This window comes from Oncorhynchus mykiss, chromosome 5 (assembly GCF_013265735.2).
Source record: "Oncorhynchus mykiss isolate Arlee chromosome 5, USDA_OmykA_1.1, whole genome shotgun sequence".
In the NCBI taxonomy this organism is placed as follows: domain Eukaryota; kingdom Metazoa; phylum Chordata; class Actinopteri; order Salmoniformes; family Salmonidae; genus Oncorhynchus; species Oncorhynchus mykiss.
Window position 1 is genome coordinate 80496724 of NC_048569.1, and position 20912 is coordinate 80517635.

Below are 20912 nucleotides of genomic sequence, written 5' to 3' on the forward strand. Positions count from 1 at the left end.
CTTCACTATTCAACTATATTTCAAACTGGACAGAGTGAACGGGGTGACTAAGGGAAATGCGCAGATGCATGTTGTGTAAGGTACTGTAAAACCTAAAAACGAATTATTGGCCCGTCGTCTCAGCGAATGCTTGAAATAGCTGATAAGAACCTTGATAGTGCTGCTGCAAGTGTTAAATGTTTTTTTTGTGTGTTTTTATTTTAATTTCGTTTTTGAGTACGTGTGCACCAATGAAAATAAATGCTTTTATTTGACTTTATCATTCATTTTAATTGTATTTTTATTTTTTCATGTATTATTAATTTTTGACTTTTTCTTTTTTTAAAGCCTGTGAATGTGGAATGTGTTTTGTTGGTTGATTGAAAAACAAGAACTTTAATAAAACTTTAAATTGAAAAAAAATAAAAAAAATAGCACTGTTGTTCTAATCGTCAGATCGCAGGTATTCTGATCTTCACTGTCCATGGTGCTGAATCTGGCTGGGTAGATTAGTTTGAATGCTGAAAACTTGTTTGCCTACATTTAAAGGCCCTGTGAAGTCAAAATAATTGTATTTCATATTGTACAACAGCTGATGAAACTAACACTGTAAATGTGTTTTACAAAAATGTGATCGGGGTTGCTTCCTGATAGTTCTGGTTGAAAATACAGAGCATGTTCCTCTGCCCAGGCCTTGCTGACACTTGCCAGATCTTACACTGCCTGGATAGGTATTTTGTGTGTCAGCTAACCACATCATATGTTATAGCAATCTGTCAGTCGATGACACAATGGATGACTTGGCACACAACCATTGGTTGACGCACGCAACACCTGAGCAGGGACACATTCTTTTCACAGCACTTCAATGCAAAGTAATTTTCGTAGAAGGTTTGGAGAGCATTTTCACTAACCCTAACCCTTTTCCTAACCTTAACCTCAGTTTCCTAACCTGCTACGAAAAATTCACTTCGATATTGAAGTGCCATGAAAAGAGAGTTTCTCACATCTATACAGCACCTTCTAATCAGCAGGTTTGCATGGGCGAGAGTTTTGGCTTTCCATGGCGACATCACCATGTGTAAATTGGTTTATAGACCAACGACAAAGAGAGTGCCAATAACAGCTAGTTTTAATTTCCCCTCCACACTGACCACTCCCAGACAGTCCTAGCAAAATTATTGCTTGAGAAAGTTTTTTTTGCATTATAGTGACCTCTTGTGGTAAAATGTCAAACTCACAACTAAACTCATTAAAATTGAGGTTTTCTTTACCCTGTCTTATCAAACAGTGCAACATTTGACTGATGAAATAGCATTCTTCTAAAATTCTTACACTTCTAGATGCAAAATACAAGTCACTATTCCAATACTTTTTGATTCCGCCATTTTTGAAATACATTTAACTTTTCAGTTAAAAACCCTTTGGATAATATCAACATTAATTACTTAACATCTTAACACATACACACCATGTAAATATCAATAAACAGAGGAACACATGCTACAAATAGTTAGTGACTACCTACCAGTCAATTAAATTAGATTATTCAGAAAAATAACATTGTTATAAGAGACAAATTGCCTTTAGACAACATAAATGACTGTATCTGGACACAGGTCAAAACTACTCTGCCGAGCTCAAGTTACCAGCTATGTATGGTTTCAACACTTACATTTATTGAGTTATTGAAAAGTATCCTACAAACATTGTTCGAATGTGAAAGTGATCAGGTTTTCTGAAACAGGTGTGTTTGTATTGAAGAACCCTGAGATTGTGGACAGTAGGACTTGTGTGAACAGGTGTGAACAGACTGAAGATAATGATGTTTTCCTTTCTCTGTCTTTCGAAACTCAGGAACAGTTTGAATGTTTTTTTATTGTAATTTAAACAATGGTATGGATGATTAAGCTGGATCTTTCTCTCTGAATCAGGAGTGCACTTTCATTCTCCCAATCTGAGCAACCTTTGCTATAAACCCTGTCTTTCCCATTGTTGTATCAAAAGTGGAAAATTATCAATTCGATAATCACACATAATGGGCATTTCACAGCCAAGACTTTTGATCCTTCCCATCAAGGCCATGTTGGCCAGTTTAACCTTCACCCGGTCCCCCTCTTCCGGAGTCCTCTTGGAGGTGCACTCCACAGTAGAGTCGGTCTCAAAGGAGATGGCTGGGACGTGAGTGAGCAGGTGGCCCCCAGCCTTCTCCTGGGCCATGGGCGTGAGAGTCTGCAGGACCAGCCCGTGCGTCGCTTGTTGATGTCGAAGGTAAAAGCTAAGAGGATACACACAAACATTGACCATATAATGTAATGTTGTTGCATGTAACTAACTAGCTTGACTTGCCACCGTGTGAAACATGTATGCTACCATATGTTACTAAAAAGAGCTGACAATATTATAAAATGTAATCCAGAAGTTTATGTTTGAATTCTGGTTCTCTCACAACACAAGTCACTCAGAAAAGCATCTGTAGGCAGAAGCATGCTACATGTACATTTGGCATTTGAAAAAACTACAGCTGTGCTATGCTACCGAATGCAAAATGTATCTGTATCATAAAAGTGTAGTGCAATATTCCCTTTTTTTGCCACACACACATACTCTCTCTCACTAGGGACAAATGTTTTGGCTACTTGTCCAGAGAGGTTTGAGCTTTAGAAGTGGATCTGCAGCAAAAGTAGACCTTTATTGCCATCTACAGGTCAAAGGTCAGACTGGAATTCAGTAAAATGTAAACATGGGCGATCCACAGAAAATGTGTGTGTTTCTGTTTGAGAAGTTAAACCAGTTAATTCCCTTATAACTGAGTGTCCTGCATCATGTATTATTTTATTGGTTGTAAATTAAATACGGTTTATTTTACAGTACATGTATTTTACACTGAATCATTGATATCTGGTCGAATGTTGGTTGTGGGACATAACTGAAGTACTATGTGTGTGTGTTCAATGAATCACACTGTGTGTGTGTGTGTGGGTGGGGGGGTGGGAGGGTGCATGTTCTAAGACATTATTCAGGACAACATTACTTTGTTTAGCCTACACCGTGACTATGACTGCATAATAAACTAAACTAAATATACTATGTATTTTCTAATCAAATGTGTTAACAGGGCAACACTAAAGAAGACAAAGGCCATCAATTCAATGCAAATATTACTGTATTAAAGGAAATTGTTGTATTAAGCTTGCTTTGAAAACCGTTTGAATGGCTTGGATAGGCCTATGGAGATGGTGGAAAACATCCTGATTAGAAGGGGACGTTTGCGAGGCTTCTCCTGTTGAGAGGTGGAGGGAAGACCCTCTGGGAGTCCAAATGTGGCAGGATGTGCCACTATGTTGGGCGACAGAAGAGAGAGAGTTGACATGCACTTTCATTTAGAAATGATGGTATATTGTATTCTTAGTTTCAACTCATTATTACTTTCACAAATAAATGAGAACCAGAATCTTGAGATTTGGAAACTATAAATAATTTTACATAAGAGATTACTATCGATAATATATAATGTACTGTATATAGGGTTTAATATTTTTGCAATAGCAGCTTTGTACATCAATATCTCAAACAGTAAATGTCCTGCTGTATGGACTTACACATGATCTCTTCAGCAGTAGTCTGGTCTTTGGATTCAGAATGGCGGGAATTCTTCTTGTTTCCCATCATGAATGGCTAAAACAAAAACATGTCAAAACAACTGTCACAGCAGAACAATCTCACGGTAATAACGATCACATCTTACACACCAGCACAACAAGATTTATAAATGGTTTTGGAATTAATGGATGGTTTTACATTTTCTCTAAATAACATTGTTTACTCACATTGACACAATTGTTAACTTAAATAAGTGTGATGTACCTTTAAGTTGAATTTCAGTCTGGCAAGCCTTTGTAGGAAAGACAGCTTCCCTCTGGTAGCCTTCACATCTTCAGCCATGAGAAGAGCTTCTGGCCTGGTGGCTTCGAAAGATGTTCTTGAGGCTGCTCTTGATGCCTCGTTACAACTGTGGAGAAGCTCCTTGCTCAATGACTTCACAAGAATCCTATTGAAAGTGGAGTCCTGAGTCGACACGGCCAGTTGGAGTATTTTCTCTGAGCCAAACTCCTTCAACAGATGTTTGTAGACGGTGCTGTATACTTTGTGACTCTTCAGGTTCTTGGGATAAGCTTGGGTCTCAGAGCAGCCTGACCATGCACAGAAGGCAGCTATAACTTTTGGAATCAGGTCTTGTGACGTGCGTGTGACGTCAGTTGGGTACAGATCAGTTTGGGTTTGGATTTTTGACAGAAGTCTCACCACTAACATGCTGATGAGGCCGGTGAAGTCATCATCACCGACTAAGTTGTCAGTGGATGGGGTTGAAAGCGAGGCAACATCCGGGCTGGTTGAATTCTGATCACAAACAATGCTCTGAGGTACACCGAAACAACTTTCCTCAGCATCTATGTTGTCCTCAAAGCCTCGTGCAGCATTGGAGGTCCCACTTGTTGTCATGCTGATGGCGGAGAAAGATGGCAGAGGGTAGGACTTACCACTCAGTAGACTGCCTATATCAGTTACAGTTCCGGTTGGAGATGACCCTCTGCTTTGTGCATCAGAAACCACAGAGTCCATGACCTGACTTACCATTACTTTGGTAAACAGGCTGACTGTGTCACTAAATGCTGATGTAGAAAAAGACCATGAAATCCTATCTTCAGATACGCTAGCCGGCACACTAACTCCCTGAGCCAAACTCATTGAAGCTGTAGAGGGCACAAGGCTAGGAAGCAAGAGGCGTTTCACAGACTCCTCTGCAAAAAGCTGAACCAGCTTGTAAGCTGTGGGCTTCCCCACCGTCTTGTCATTCCTCTTCAGCTCAGTAAGGACTGTATCGGATGCACTCTTTTCAGCCGCCACTGTCAGAACCAGAGGGGTCAAGTTGCTCTCAGAAATGATGCGGTTGACTTGGTGAGTAAGATCACGTGAGAGAGCACCAATCCTACCCTGAGATATGAGCTCCTCCAGTCTTGCTATTGCAGCTGTTAGATCAGGGTGGAATGCAACCTCCCCTTCTTCCTCTGGATGTACCTCCTTTATGATGGTATCCACTATTGCAGACATGCTTTCCCTGGCATCACACACCAATGTTTTTGGCTTAGTAGATTTGCCCATGTCGATGACTGAGCTTCTCACAATGGGCTGAGTAATACTCTCTGGTAAATCAGAAGAGATGGGAGTGCCAGGGAGTGAAAATTCCCACTCTGACTTCTTTGATCTGGCAGATGAGGATGACAACGAGGAGGAAGAACGCTGTGGCGCTTGATAGATCAGTTCCTCACCACATTCACTGCTTACCCTTTCAACATCCTTCAGCATCATTCCAACCACATTCTCTATTTGTGAAAGCGCAGTCACCGTTTGGTCAGATTTTGACAGCTCTTTCTGAATTGAAACCAGAATATGGCTGAGGGTCTTTTTGGCTTGAGCCGTTGTTGCTTTGACTTGATTTTGCCATGTAAAATAATTCCTCATCTTTGTCTTCACATTGTGGTAAATAGTATTTGCAGTTGTCCAGATCTTCTTCTCAGATACTTCCAAACCAGACTGTGAGCCTTTGGGTGTGGCCTCAGTGTACTCTGAGGTTTTCTCATCACTCTGTTGAAGCATAGAGTCTGCCTGCCATAGAGTAGTAGAAGACTCTGTGGGTGGGAAAAGGCTCTTCATGTCATTTGTAATTGATCCAACGATTTCAAAAGCAGTTATATCTGTATGCCTTAAGGAAATTGTTGATTTTGCTGGCAACATCTGAGAATCTGTCTGGCTGGAACTGACTTTGCTGGGAAAGCTACTGACTGATTTGATCAGTATTTTTCGCACTTCGTTGGTAGCGTTCATCTGGAACTCCTCACTGGAGAGTTTCTCAATGACTGAGGCTGGAGTATCTCTTAATCCTTCCAACCATGAAGAACCAGACACAGGCATGTCTTCTAGATAAGACATGACACTGTCCAAAAAGCCACAGACTTCAAGGGAGTTGTAAGAGGAACCCTCTGCAACAGATGATGTGCATTCCAAATCTGCCACCTCTGACCTATACATGGTCACAATCTGGGACAAGACCTCTTTGGTGCAGGGCACCATGTTGGAATCACAGAGAGACAGTAATGGTTGAGAGTTCTCACTTTGGCATTTACGGAGAGAACCAAGTCCTGTTGAGTTGACCACTTGCAGTATTGCCTCACTCTTACTGGTTTCAGGTTGCTCTGGTGTTTTCTCTCCTACAGAGTCAGTTGAATCACATCCATCAGATAAAGAAGATGAACTACGTTCTGATATAGGGGATTCACTCCTACATGGGGAAGGCAAGCTCAGGATTGAAACAGGCAGATCACTGGAGTCAGTATGCTCCAGAAGCACAGCACTGGAGTCAGCTTTTTCCATAAGTTCTTCCCCTTGGACTGGAGCTCCACCCATTCTGAGGAACAATGTCTCCAGCTTTGCCTGAAGTCTCTCGCAGAGTCTACGAGCTGCATGGAAGGGTTTCCGCTTTGTCGTACAGTGTCCCACTTGGGTATCTCTCTGGGTGCTTGTTGGCTGATCTAATTCAGCATACTGCACAATGTCCTTGACATCTTCAACAAAGTTATCAATTATTTGTGATGCCTCAGATTCTACTTTGGTCTGTATGAGCTCAGTGGCCGCAGAATCAAGGATCCTGTCAGATGGGCTAGATGCATTCATCAAGCTTGGAGTGGTACTAAACGAATGAGAAGGTTGAACCATACCAGAGATATCGCTCATTAACCTTCTCACAAGAATTTCACTCACAGCCTTTGAGGCTTTGGTCTTGAACTTCACACTAAACAGAGTGCCAAGATTTTGCATCATTGCTTTGCAAGATGTACATATTATGTTCAGCTCCTCTGGAACAGGAGAGTCTTCAACATCCAGGTGCTCCACTACAAGGTCACTGCCAGATGCCAACATTTTAACTTTCACAGCCACTTCTCGAAAAACCTTAGCCAATTCCGGATCTTCTTTTTCCAATTCACCCACCATCTCTGCGATAACAGTCATCACTTCTTCTGTTGCAGGTGGAATGCATGACTCTAATACAGAGGTAGAGCTCTGGTCCTCTGGGGTGGTGTGATCATCAAAACATTTCTGGACCATGTTGACCATTTGTTCAGCGGCCTGGGTACCAGAAGAAATAGGGGAGGACCGCCCTGAAATGGCTCTGCTGATGGTCGCAGAGAGGGCAGAGTTAAGCTGTTCGACCACCACCTTGATAAGACCAACAGTCAGCTCAGGTGGGCAAGAGGACAGGATATTATGATCAGACAGTTGCTCCTGGACACTTTTGATGATTCTGTCCTCTGTCATTCCCAGGAGGACTTTCACTGAGGTCTGGGAACTTTAAAACGAACAAGCAAACCATGATCATTTCTGTCTTAACTTGGCAAATCGGTCAAGCGTTGTAATTTTAGTATTCTAAATATCTACATGTCCTTTTGATCGCTTTACATGCTCATTCATTTGAATATGCTCAAAGGCTGATACATTACATTTTGTACTACATCAGATAGAGTAAATTGCATTGGCTAACACTGGGATAGATGATCTCGGTGAAATCCATACATGAAAACCTTGAGGGGAACATACCTCTTAGAAGAGGGTGTTAGGGACCTGAGATGTTGAGCCCCTGTGCCGCCCTTATACATTTTCTTCGCCAGATATCTAACTTCCCGGATGAGCTCCAGTCTTTCCTGATCAAAGGCAGCAAAGGATCTTGCACTGCCACCCCTCTTGGGTGAGTCAGTGTCGTCGTCAGCAAAGTCCTTTACCCCAAGTACGCGGGCCAGGGCTGGCAGCAGGATCTTCAGGGTGGTCTGTGCGATGAAGGTTACAATTGTCTTGCACAATTTGGCAAGCTGTTCCTTCGTCATCTGTTTTGAACAAACAGAACAAAAACAGTCTTTTCAATGGAACTGTGATGTAAAGTATTCTAGATCGAACAGAATGCATTTGATCAACATTGTTATTCTTGTCTGTGACTGAATTCAAAGTTTGATGAAGTCTGACAGAGAACATGAATAACAGAATATGACTTGATGGCTAATCTCTGAATTCAACAGATCATTGACACATCAAAGGTCAAAGGCAGGTAGGGAAACTTACAGGGTGTTTTAGTCCTTTGTAGATCACTTGCCACTGCCTAGACAATTTAAAATAAGTGTTTTAGTTAGTGTTTAGTTCCCACTGCACAATATTTCATAAATGTTGAACATTACAGAAAAACTTTTAACATACTCATCAGTAAGATTGCGCAGGAATGAGATGAGGATTGGGTAGGAGTATTCCATCTCATCCTTGTTGCCTGGGCCGAATGTAGCCTGAACAGCTTTCTTCTCCAGGAGCTCAATTACAGATCCTCTATCCAGGTGTTTATTCCTGGAGACTAAAGATGTGATTGCCGTAGAGGAAGTAGAAACAAAATTAAAGAGAAATCAGAAGTTTTATCTCTTAATACTCTGATTTCATTGTTTTAGGGTTTTAGAATAGGCCTATTTGAATAAAGCTATCTATGTGACCTTTCTTACTGATTACAGTAGACTACAGTTTCATTGAAAATGGATAGCACAACCTCACATCACAGACAGAATAGAGAAACAATGTAGTACTACAGAGGTAAATCTCTGACCTGCATCGTTGTCAGTGCCCAGCTTCCTTGACTTCTTGCCACTCCTCTTACTTTTTGCCTAGGATAGAACAGAACAGATTCTAGATCTCAAATGATGGCAGACATGTAACACCAGGGCCCGTATACATAAAGTTCATCAGATAAGGTGTGGGCTCAACCTTGCCCAAATAATTGTATTCATTATGATCTCAAATGCAAAACTGATCCTAGATAAGCACTCCTACTCTGAGACAATTTATGAATAGGCTATGGGCCAGGTCAAAGCAGCTCTTAAAACACGTTTTGAAAACAGCTACTACGTATGTTGTTATCTGAGATATATAGATATCTATGGTATGACTGCTATCAGGTACAGAGTGTAACCCAGTAGGCCTATTATGTGCTCTGTCACTCCTGCCATCTTACCTTCCTTCCCTTCTTGGCCTCCTCTTTGGGTGTGGCCACCGGTTCTTCCTCAACAACTTCCTTTCCTTCCCTCTGAGGATCACCATCCTCCCTCTGTGCTACCTGAAGGACAGACATTCCAATAAGTAATAATATGTCAATGTCAGAGTAGATCTGTGCAGAGGACATCATAAATAGAGCTACAGCCATATCAGTGCTAAGCTGGTGACTTTATAAAGAATGGTACATTTGCTTTACAATATGTTATAGCTTTTTACAAGAAATATCCACTTATATTGCTTTACCCTTTTTTACTTTCCCCCAATATTGCATGAAGTAATTTAGCTTACCCTTTCTTCATCCATTCAAGCTATTTTATATCTCAAAAAGCATGTCCTTGTCTGTGTTGGTTACATTCAAGTTGAGTTCAGGTCGAGAGTGAGGACAATATTGCAAGCAGGGACTGTAATTTAGGGCTACATGCGACGTCATGGAACGTTAGACCTTTATGACATCACAAATAGTATTTTTAGGAAGAGCGCGGGAAAGGTTACTTGCCCACTCAGTAGGACTAGCTAATATTGACAGAAATTTCCCCGTCAAACGTTTTCGATTGCCTACCCCTACGCCTTCCATCGAACATGGTCCTGCCTTTGCAATATTGTCTCTCTTGTGGATTTACTTACGTATGACATGTAGGCTTACTGTGTCGGATCAAGTTGATTGATCTGTCCTAGTCAGCCTTAGGTTGAACCCAAAATCTGCTGGGAAATATTTGTTAATAATATTCATTTCAATGTCGTTTTATTCTTTGATTTAGTCCCAATCCAATCCTATTGTTGGCTGCCAATCCCCACCAAATATGTCATTGTAGGACATACTGTAGCGGGAGAAAGTGAGAGCTGCAACGCGGACGCGTTCGGTGGCTCCTTCAGTGCAGAGGCTAGCGCGTATGCCAGTGCCACTAAAGCCCGGGCTTGTGAGGCAGTAGTCTACAACGCTGACAGGCAACACCTTGTCATTTTATTAACTCACTATAATTACATTGTCTTCTTCATTCATTTCGATTGCACTTCCTTTCGTGGTGAAATTAGTTTAGATTACTATTAACTTTAATCTACAGAGTTTAAGTGTTTATGTTGCCCACGTCATCATGTGATGCTGTGAGCAAACAATTTATGCCCAGCCTTCCTAGATAGGCCTGGGCTGCATAACACTATGAATCTGGGAAAACATAACACTTAAAAAAAAGTTTTACAGTGCAAAAATAGCGTAGGCCTACTTGTGTACTATTCAAATCCACACTAAAGCCACACCTCTTCACACAGACGTACCCAGATTCTGTTGTTTTAGCTTTAACCTCTGTTAAATTCACTTCCCTGGTTAATCTGTCATCATGTTTCGTGTTCTCCATGGTTAATCTGTCTCTATGTTTAGTGCACTTTAATATAGCCTGTTTACTTATTTGAATGTTTGATTATATTGCTCTTTATCCTGCAGATTTTGTTGTGGATTTAAATTGACTTTGGGTGTCTTAAAAATCACTTAAAATAGCACTGTTGGGGATCACGTGACCCTTGGGCGAGATGGCCGCATGAACTAAGAGCTCCGCACAAGTAGTTTCCAATTCCTAATCTTACCTCCACTCCAAGTTCAAACTCATTTAGCTTTAGTAAGAAAAAGTCATGGCGGCGACACTACAGGTGACATTTTTACCCGGACTCAAGTATTAGCGACGGAAAAAGCCTCCAAGAAGAAGCTAGCTTCAGAAAAAACTAGCGCCATTAGCCAGGAGCAAGAGAACCCGCTCCCCCACGAGGCACAACGAATGCCAACCTCGCACTCTGTCGAAGACATCCTTTCTGAGTTGAGATCCCAACGTACAGAACTAAACACTAAACACGACATATAGCCGATATCCAGAGACCCACCCCCTAAAGGTCATTATAGCCGTCCAATTTATATTTATTTTCCTTTAACTGAGAGGGATGGGCTGTATAGCCTAACCTAGGCCTACTAATGTTTCAGCCTACTTTTAAGTTGCTATTATTACTTGGGGTTCCCTATGTCCCTCGGGGGAGGTATATGTAGGCTTGGCTATTGATTTTATTTTTCTCCCCTCTTTTACTGTGGTCTGGACGAGGGCAACTATGTTATTTACTCAATGCGGGGTGGAGAGGATGAGGCATTTCTTTGGTGGGGAGAGGGAGACATTGTGCGTTGCTAACTGTTCCCGGTTTTTGTTTTATTCGGAACACAGAATTGAGACTGAGCGGGGGGGTAATAGATCCAACGGGATGTGTCGAGTTGTTTGGGAACTCAGCTGGGGTGTTCAGAGATTATTATTTTATGTACACCATTTATTTTCCTTTTATGTGAACGCAGCTGTAATTACTATCCATTTTTACCCAGCGATGACTTGCACTAAAGTTCGATTACTGCTCGATGACGATGACTAGTACCTTGAATCTATTGACATGGAACTGCCATGGTCTAGGGCATGCAATAAAACGAAAAAAGATACTATGTGCTCTAAAAAAGGAAAAAGCAGACATCGCTATTACAAGAGACACACTTCTGTGATGCTGAACATGCCAAACTCCGCAGAGCTTGGGTGGGACAGGTGTATTTCTCATCTTTCAAATCAAACAGTAGAGGCACAGCCATACTTATCCATAAAAATGTTCCATTCATAATTGACAAAAACATATCTGACCCGGAGGGGAGATTTATTTTGATAACTGGGTCACTATATGGTCAACCAATTACTATATTAAACATATACGCCCCTAACACAGATACTCCTGCCTTCATGTCAAAAATTATAACCCTGTTCAATGAGCATTGTGTCTCCTTTGGCGTGGTGGCCGGAGATTTTAATTGTACCCTTAACCCAACCCTAGACAAATCATCTCAAGTCCCCACCACAAATCCTAGATCTGCAAAGATGTTGAACTCTCTTACTAAAGAGATGGGACTGATAGATATCTGGAGAGAGACTAATAGCTCATCTATGGACTATACATACTACTCTAATGTCCATAACACCTACTCCCGTATAGATTACATTTTTATCCCAAAGAGTTTCATAAATTCAGCCACTTGTACAATCGGACCCATAGCACTTTCAGATCACGCCTTTGTCCACCTCCGCTTTGACCTCTGCAAAAACATCCCGAGGTCAAAGAGCTGGAAATTCAACACCTCCATGCTATCAAACGAAGCGTTCCATACATTAGTAACTACATGGATAGACAACTACACACAAGACAATAAAGATTCTCCTGTTTCTCCGGCCACAATGTGGGACGCTGCTAAAGCCACACTAAGAGGTCATCTAATTGCATATGCTTCCTCTAAGAAAAAAGCAATGGAAGCACACAGGCTAGATCTTGAGAGGGAGCTGGAATGCTGTGAAAAAATACATAAACAATCCCTAGACAGCACCTCCTGGAGTCATCTTAAAGCATCCAAAGCCAAACTGAATTTGGACTACACTCGGGAGATAAAAAAAAAAAGTTTTCTTTACTAAACAGAAATACCATGAGTATAGCAATAGGCCCAGTAGATTGCTTGCTTACCAATTAAAAAAGGAGCAGTCAGAGCGTACAATCATGGCTATCCGAACAGCAGAGGACGAGGTCACATATGACCCAAAAAAGATCAATTTAACTTTTCATTATTTTTACTGCAAACTATAAACCTCTGAGAGAAAACACACGGAGGCAGAACTCCACTCTTTCCTAGAGGGAATCTCGCTACCTAAACTATCAGAGACCGACCAAGAAGATCTCAACTCCCCCTTCACTCCTGAGGAGATCCTGGAGGCAATTACCTCCATGCCACCTAATAAGTCCCCAGGCCCAGATGGATTCCCCAGAGAGTTCTACAAAGCTCAGCCCTATCTTCATGCCAATGCTGGAGGATTTTTGCAAAAACGGAGTTCTCTCAGACTCAATGCACACAGCTCGCATTACAGTGTTGCTAAAAAAAGACAAGGACCCCCTATCCTGCTCGTCCTTCCGGCCCATAAGCTTGTTGGATTTCGACTATAAAATAATTACCAAATTGCTCGCCAAAAGACTTAACACTCTTCTTCCCAAAATAATAAAAGTGGACCAAACTGTATTTATTAGAGACAGATACTCTTCTGATAACATTCGCCGTCTTTTTGATATTATTGATCAAGTAAACGCACAGAAGACCCCTGTCCTACTGGCTTCACTGGATGCTGACAAGGCGTTTGACAGGATGGAGTGGAACTTTCTGTTTTCAGTCTTAGAAAAGTTCAATATGGGCCCAAATGTTATTAAATGGATCAAATCACTATACTCTCATCCAAATGCCATGGTGACTACTAATGGACTGAACTCTGACAGATTCCCTCTGGAACGGGGCACAAGACAAGGGTGCTCGCTGTCCCCGCTGCTCTACTTGTTGGGGCCGGAGCCTCTGGCAGAGCTGATAAGGAGCAATCCAAGTATTATGGGTGTTTCTGCAGGCGGCCTGCAGCACAAGATTTCGCTTTACGCGGATGATGTCTTGCTCTACATATCCAACCCTGAGAAATCCCTCCCTCTCATTTTAGACACAATTGCTCAGTATGGCAAGTTTTCAGGTTATACGATCAATTTTAACAAATCCACTGCCTGCCCTCTCAATATTACACTCACCAGCTCTATGAAGACACTTTGTCCTTTCCAATGGAAAACACAGGGGTTTCAATACCTCGGGATCTTCATAACACCAGATCTGAATAGCCTTTTTAAGGAAAATTATCTTCCACTCCTGGACCGAATCAAGAACGATCTCCAAACCTGGATCTCCCTCCCAATTAGCTTAGTAGGAAGAATTAATGTAATCCGTATGAACGTCCTCCCTAGACTGAACTACTTATTTCAGATGCTCCCATGCTATCTCCCAGTAGGTTCCTTTTTCAAAACAACTAACCAAAGCATCACCAAATTTATATGGGGCAATAAAAAACCTAGGATCAAGTTTTCCACTCTATCGAAACCTGAATCTAAGGGTGGTCTTGCCCTTCCCTCCCTTCAATTGTACTACTGGTCTGCCCAAATCCGCAACATGCTAACATGGATCACAAACAGACAAGAGTCAACGTGGATTCAGATAGAAGCCCAATCCTGTGGTTCATTGCCCTTAAGCTCAATTATATTCATTAATAACTTTAGTGAAGTGGGCAACATAGCCAAAACCTTTGTGATTTACAGCACCCTACTAGCGTGGAGGGACTGTAAGAAATACCTGGGCATTTCCTCCCAAATATGTTCTCACTCGCCTATAGTGGGCAACCCAGACTTGCCAAAAGCCCTGAGGGAGGCCAACTTTAATCTTTGGCATACTCTAGGAATCAGGACCTTTTCAGACCTATTTCATCAGAAAACCACTACACTGAAATCCTTTCAAGAGCTCTGCAGTGAATTCGATGTGCCAAGATCCCATTTTTTCAAATATCTTCAAATTAGACATGTAATTTCCTCATTTACCTCCAAGAGGAGGTTTAGAACTCAGTTGAATGAAGTTGAAACCCTTCTTGTCACAGCACAATCCATTAAAGGCAAAATATCTTACATCTATAGACTCCTTTCTGAGAAAGGAAGCTCCTCCTTTACTCCTTTGAAAATAATCTGGGAAAAGGACCTTGGTCTGACTATCAGTGATGAGTTATGGGTGGAGGTTTGCGACAGGGTATACTGTAAAAATGAAAGAATCTAATTACAAATTTTTGTACAAATTTTATTATACTCCTTTGAGACTCCATAGAATGAAAACCGATATGTCTCCCAACTGTAAAAGATGTACCTCTGAAAGTGGAACCTATATGCATGTATTTTGGACCTGTAGGGAGATTGCCAGATTCTGGCAATCTGTACATACTGCTGCACAGAAAATACTAGAGGTACAGTTTGATATGACCCTGTGTATCTATCTTCTTAATGCCCAGCAGGACTTTGTTCTTGATCCTGACAGAGAAAATTTGCTTATGACTATTACATACTTTGCTAAGAAATGTATTCTTCTACTGTGGGCCTCAAATACCCCTCCTACATTTAAAATGTGGATTGACCAGATTGTTGACTTTCTTCCTCTTGAAAAGCTCACTTATGACCTCCACAAGAGACAGCCCAAGTTTGATAGACTCTGGTCTTCACTATTCAACTATATTTCAAACTGGACAGAGTGAACGGGGTGACTAGGGAAATGCGCAGATGCATGTTGTGTAAGGTACTGTAAAACCTAAAAACGAATTATTGGCCCGTCGTCTCAGCGAATGCTTGAAATAGCTGATAAGAACCTTGATAGTGCTGCTGCAAGTGTTAAATGTTTTTTTTGTGTGTTTTTATTTTAATTTCGTTTTTGAGTACGTGTGCACCAAGGAAAATAAATGCTTTTATTTGACTTTATCATTCATTTTAATTGTATTTTTATTTTTTCATATGTATTATTATTTTTTGACTTTTTCTTTTTTTAAAGCCTGTGAATGTGGAATGTGTTTTGTTGGTTGATTGAAAAAAAAGAACTTCAATAAAACTTTAAATTGAAAAAAAAAAAAAAAATAGCACTGTTGTTCTAATCGTCAGATCGCAGGTATTCTGATCTTCACTGTCCATGGTGCTGAATCTGGCTGGGTAGATTAGTTTGAATGCTGAAAACTTGTTTGCCTACATTTAAAGGCCCTGTGAAGTCAAAATAATTTGATTTCATATTGTACAACAGCTGATGAAACTAACACTGTAAATGTGTTTTACAAAAATGTGATCGGGGTTGCTTCCTGATAGTTCTGGTTGAAAATACGGAGCATGTTCCTCTGCCCAGGCCTTGCTGACACTTGCGAGATCTTACACTGCCTGGATAGGTATTTTGTGTGTCAGCTAACCACATCATATGTTATAGCAATCTGTCAGTCGATGACACAATGGATGACTTGGCACACAACCATTGGTTGATGCATGCAACACCTGAGCAGGGACACATTCTTTTCACAGCACTTCAATGCAAAGTAATTTTCGTAGAAGGTTTGGAGAGCATTTTCACTAACCCTAACCCTTTTCCTAACCTTAACCTCAGTTTCCTAACCTGCTACGAAAAATTAACTTCGATATTGAAGTGCCATGAAATGAGAGTTTCTCACGTTCTAATCAGCAGGTTTGCATGGGCGAGAGTTTTGGCTTTCCATGGCGACATCACCATGTGTAAATTGGTTTATAGACCAACGACAAAGAGAGTGCCAATAACAGCTAGTTTTAATTTCCCCTCCACACTGACCACTCCCAGACAGTCCTAGCAAAATTATTGCTTGAGAAAGTTTTTTTTTGCAAAAAATACATTTTTGACCATTTTCATCGTAATCTATTACAGTAAGGTACTTAATTGTTACCCAGAAATGATTTGATATTGATATAAAAACGTCTGCTTTTTGGGCCTTAAAAAGATATGTGCACTACATACTCAGAAATCACATATATTGACATTTTAGAATGTATTTTATCAAGAAAGTAAGTTATACATGTCTTTTTTAATCTTACTCTTAGTTGCAAATAATTAATTTGGCTGTGGTTCATTTGATTTTCAGCACAACCCTGTTTGATAACGTATAGTATTATAGTGACTTCTTGTGGTAAAATGTCAAACTCACAACTAAAATCATTAAAATGGAGGTTTTCTTTACCCTGTCTTATCAAACAAATCAACATTAATTACTTAACATCTTAACACATACACACCATGTAAATATCAATAAACAGAGGAACACATGCTACAAATAGTTAGTGACTACCTACCAGTCAATTAAATTAGATTATTCAGAAAAATAACATTGTTATAAGAGACAAATTGCCTTTAGACAACATAAATGACTGCATCTGGACACAGGTCAAAACTACTCTGCCGAGCTCAAGTTACCAGCTATGTATGGTTTCAACACTTACATTTATTGAGTTATTGAAAAGTATCCTACAAACATTGTTCGAATGTGAAAGTGATCAGGTTTTCTGAAACAGGTGTGTTTGTATTGAAGAACCCTGAGATTGTGGACAGTAGGACTTGTGTGAACAGGTGTGAACAGACTGAAGATAATGATGTTTTCCTTTCTCTGTCTTTCGAAACTCAGGAACAGTTTGAATGTTTTTTTATTGTAATTTAAACAATGGTATGGATGATTAAGCTGGATCTTTCTCTCTGAATCAGGAGTGCACTTTCATTCTCCCAATTTTCCCAAAAGCCCAATCTGAGCAACCTTTGCTATAAACCCTGTCTTTCCCATTGTTGTTTCAAAAGTGGAAAATTATCAATTCGATAATCACACATAATGGGCATTTCACAGCCAAGACTTTTGATCCTTCCCATCAAGGCCATGTTGGCCAGTTTAACCTTCACCCGTTCCCTCTCTTCCGGAGTCCTCTTGGAGGTGCACTCCACAGTAGAGTCGGTCTCAAAGGAGATGGCTGGGACGTGAGTGAGCAGGTGGCCCCCAGCCTTCTCCTGGGACATGGGCGTGGGAGTCTGCAGGACCAGCCCGTGCGTCGCTTGTTGATGTCGAAGGTAAAAGCTAAGAGGATACACACAAACATTGACCATATAATGTAATGTTGTTACATGTAACTAACTAGCTTGACTTGCCACTGTGTGAAACATGTATGCTACCATATGTTACTAAAAAGAGCTGACAATATTATAAAATGTAATCCAGGAGCTTTTGTTTGAATTCTGGTTCTCTCACAACACAAGTCACTCAGAAAAGCATCTGTAGGCAGAAGCATGCTACATGTACATTTGGCATTTGAATAAACTACAGCTGTGCTATGCTACCGAATGCAAAATGTATCTGTATCATAAAACTGTAGTGCAATATTCCCTTTTCTTGCCACACACACACACACACACACACACACACACACACTCTCACTAGGGACAAATGTTTCGGCTCCTTGTCCAGAGAGGTTTGAGCTTTAGAAGAGGATCTGCAGTAAAAGTAGACCTTTACTGCCATCTACAGGTCAAAGGTCAGACTGGCATTCAGTAAAATGTAAACATGGGCGATCCACAGAAAATGGAAATGTGTGTGTTTCTGTTTGAGAAGTTAAACCAGTTAATTCCCTTATAACTGAGTGTCTTGCATCATGTATTATTTTATTGGTTGTAAATTAAATACGGTTTATTTTACAGTACATGTATTTTACACTGAATCATTGATATATGGTTGAATGTTGGTTGTGGGTGTAACGGTGTAACTGGCGCCTCTGGGCTGAGGGGCTCTGGCGCCTCTGGGCTGAGGGGCTCTGGCGGCCCCTGGCTGACTGGCGGCACTGGCGGCCCCTGGCTGACTGGCGGCCCCTGGCGGCCCCTGGCAGACTGGCGGCCCCTGGCGGCCCCTGGCAGACTGGCGACACTGGCGGCCCCTGGCAGACTGGCGACACTGGCGGCCCCTGGCAGACTGGCGGCACTGGCGGCCCCTGGCGGCACTGGCGGCACTGGCGGCCCCTGGCAGACTGGCGGCCCCTGGCTGACTGGTGGCACTGGCGGCCCCTGGCTGACTGGAGGCCCCTGGCTGACTGGCGGCCCCTGGCTGACTGGCGGCACCTGGCTGACTGGCGTCCCCTGGCTGACTGGCGTCCCCTGGCAGACTGGCGGCACTGGCGGCCCCTGGCAGACTGGCGGCACTGGCGGCCCCTGGCAGACTGGCGGCACTGGCGGCCCCTGGCAGACTGGCGGCACTGACGCCTCTGGGCTGAGGGGCTCTGGCGCCTCTGGGCTGAGGGGCTCTGGCGGCCCCTGGCTGACTGGCGGCACTGGCGGCCCCTGGCTGACTGGCGGCCCCTGGCTGACTGGCGGCCCCTGGCTGACTGGCGGCCCCTGGCGGCCCCTGGCAGACTGGCGGCACTGCCGGCCCCTGGCAGACTGGCGGCCCCTGGCAGACTGGCAGCCCCTGGCGGCCCCTGGCAGACTGGCGGCACTGGCGGCCCCTGGCAGACTGGCGGCACTGGCGGCCCCTGGCAGACTGGCGGCCCCTGGCAGACTGGCGGCACTGGCGGCCCCTGGCAGACCTGCGGCACTGTCGGCCCCTGGCAGACTGGCGGCACTGGCGGCCCCTGGCGGCACTGGCGGCCCCTGGCGGCACCTGGCTTACTGGCGGCCCCTGGCTGAATGGCGGCCCCTGGCTGAATGGCGGCCCCTGGCTGAATGGCGGCCCCTGGCTGAATGGCGGCACTGGCGGCCCCTGGCAGACTGGCGGCACTGGCGGCCCCTGGCAGACTGGCGGCACTGGCGGCCCCTGGCAGACTGGCGGCACCTGGCAGACTGGCGGCACTGTCGGCCCCTGGCAGACTGGCGGCACTGGCGGCCCCTGGCGGCACTGGCGGCCCCTGACGGCACTGGCGGCCCCTGGCGGCCCCTGACGGCACTGACGTCCCCTGGCTGACTGGCGGCACTGGCGGCCCCTGGCTGACTGGCGGCACTGGCGGCCCCTGGCTGACTGCCGGCACTGGCGGCCCCTGGCAGACTGGCGGCACTGGCGGCCCCTGGCAGACTGGCGGCACTGGCGGCCCCTGGCAGACTGGCGGCACTGGCGGCCCCTGGCGGCACTGGCGGCACTGGCGGCCCCTGGCGGCCCCTGGCGGCCCCTGGCGGCCCCTGGCTTACTGGCGGCCCCTGGCTGAATGGCGGCCCCTGGCGGCCCCTGGCAGACTGGCGGCACTGGCGGCCCCTGGCAGACTGGCGGCCCCTGGCAGACTGGCCGCACTGGCGGCCCCTGGCGGCACTGGCGGCCCCTGGCTGACTGACGGCCCCTGGCTGAATGGCGGCCCCTGGCTGACTGGCGGCACTGGCGGCCCCTGGCAGACTGGCGGCCCCTGGCAGACTGGCGGCACTGGCGGCCCCTGGCAGACTGGCGGCACTGGCGGCCCCTGGCAGACTGGCAGCACTGGCGGCGCTGGGCAGACGGGTGGCTCAGGCGGCGCTGGGCAGACGGGTGGCTCAGGCGGCGCTGGGCAGACGGGTGGCTCAGGCGGCGCTGGGCAGAAGGGTGGCTCAGGCGGCGCTGGGCAGACGGGTGGCTCCGGCAACGCTGGACTGAGTAGCTCTCATAGCGCCGAACAGGCGGGAGACTCCGGCTGCGTTGGAGAGGAGGAAGGCTCTGGCAGCGCTGGAGAGGCGGGAGACTCCGACAGCGCTGGAGAGGAGGAAGGCTCCGGCAGCGCTGGACAGGCGGGAGTCCCTGTAAGGATGAGCCGGAGAGACAGCCTGGTGCAGGGGGCTGCCACCGGAGGGCTGGTGCGTGGAGGTGGTGACAGATAGACCGGACCGTGCAGGCGCACTGGAGCTCTTGAGCACCGAGCCTGCCCAACCTTACCCGGTTGAATGGTCCCGGTCGCCCTGCCAGTGCGGCGAGGTGGAATAGCCCGCACTGGGCTATGCAGGCGAACCGGGGACACCGTGCGCAAGGCTGGTGCCATGTAAGCCGGCCCAAGGAGACGCACTGGAGACCAGATGCGTAGAGCCGGCTTCATGGCACTTGGCTCGATGCCCACTCTAGCCCGGCCGATACGCGGAGCTGGAATGTACCGCACCGGGCTATGCACCCGCACTGGGGACACCGTTCGCTTCACAGCATAACACGGTGCCTGCCCGGTCTCTCCAGCCCAACCGGTAAACACAGGAAGTTGGCGCAGGTCTCCTACCTGGCTTCGCCACACTTCCTGTGTGCCCCCCCCCCCCCAATACATTTTTGGGGCTGACTCTCGGGCTTCCATCCACGCCGCCGTGCTGCCTCCTCATACCAGCGCCTCTCCGCCTTCGCCGCCTCCAGCTCTTCTTTGGGGCGGCGATATTCTCTAGGCTG

The 20912-nt window shown here is 44.9% G+C and overlaps 2 protein-coding genes across 2 annotated transcripts; both read right to left on the minus strand.

Moving 5' to 3' along the window:
• Positions 1 to 2984: 2984 nt before the first annotated feature.
• LOC118964662 lies at positions 2985 to 5498 on the minus strand. Its single transcript, XM_036978520.1, has 3 exons — positions 3847 to 5498; positions 3582 to 3657; positions 2985 to 3318 (listed from the first exon to the last, which is right to left on the minus strand). Exons 1-3 carry the CDS (start codon positions 5347 to 5349, stop codon positions 3167 to 3169), a joined length of 1731 nt encoding a protein of 576 aa, XP_036834415.1. The 5' UTR covers positions 5350 to 5498; the 3' UTR covers positions 2985 to 3166.
• A 2073-nt stretch (positions 5499 to 7571) lies between these two features.
• LOC110524644 lies at positions 7572 to 9265 on the minus strand. Its single transcript, XM_036979068.1, has 5 exons — positions 9077 to 9265; positions 8672 to 8729; positions 8281 to 8428; positions 8149 to 8185; positions 7572 to 7916 (listed from the first exon to the last, which is right to left on the minus strand). The coding sequence occupies exons 1-5, from the start codon at positions 9263 to 9265 to the stop codon at positions 7572 to 7574; spliced, it is 777 nt and encodes a 258-aa protein (XP_036834963.1).
• Positions 9266 to 20912: the final 11647 nt, after the last annotated feature.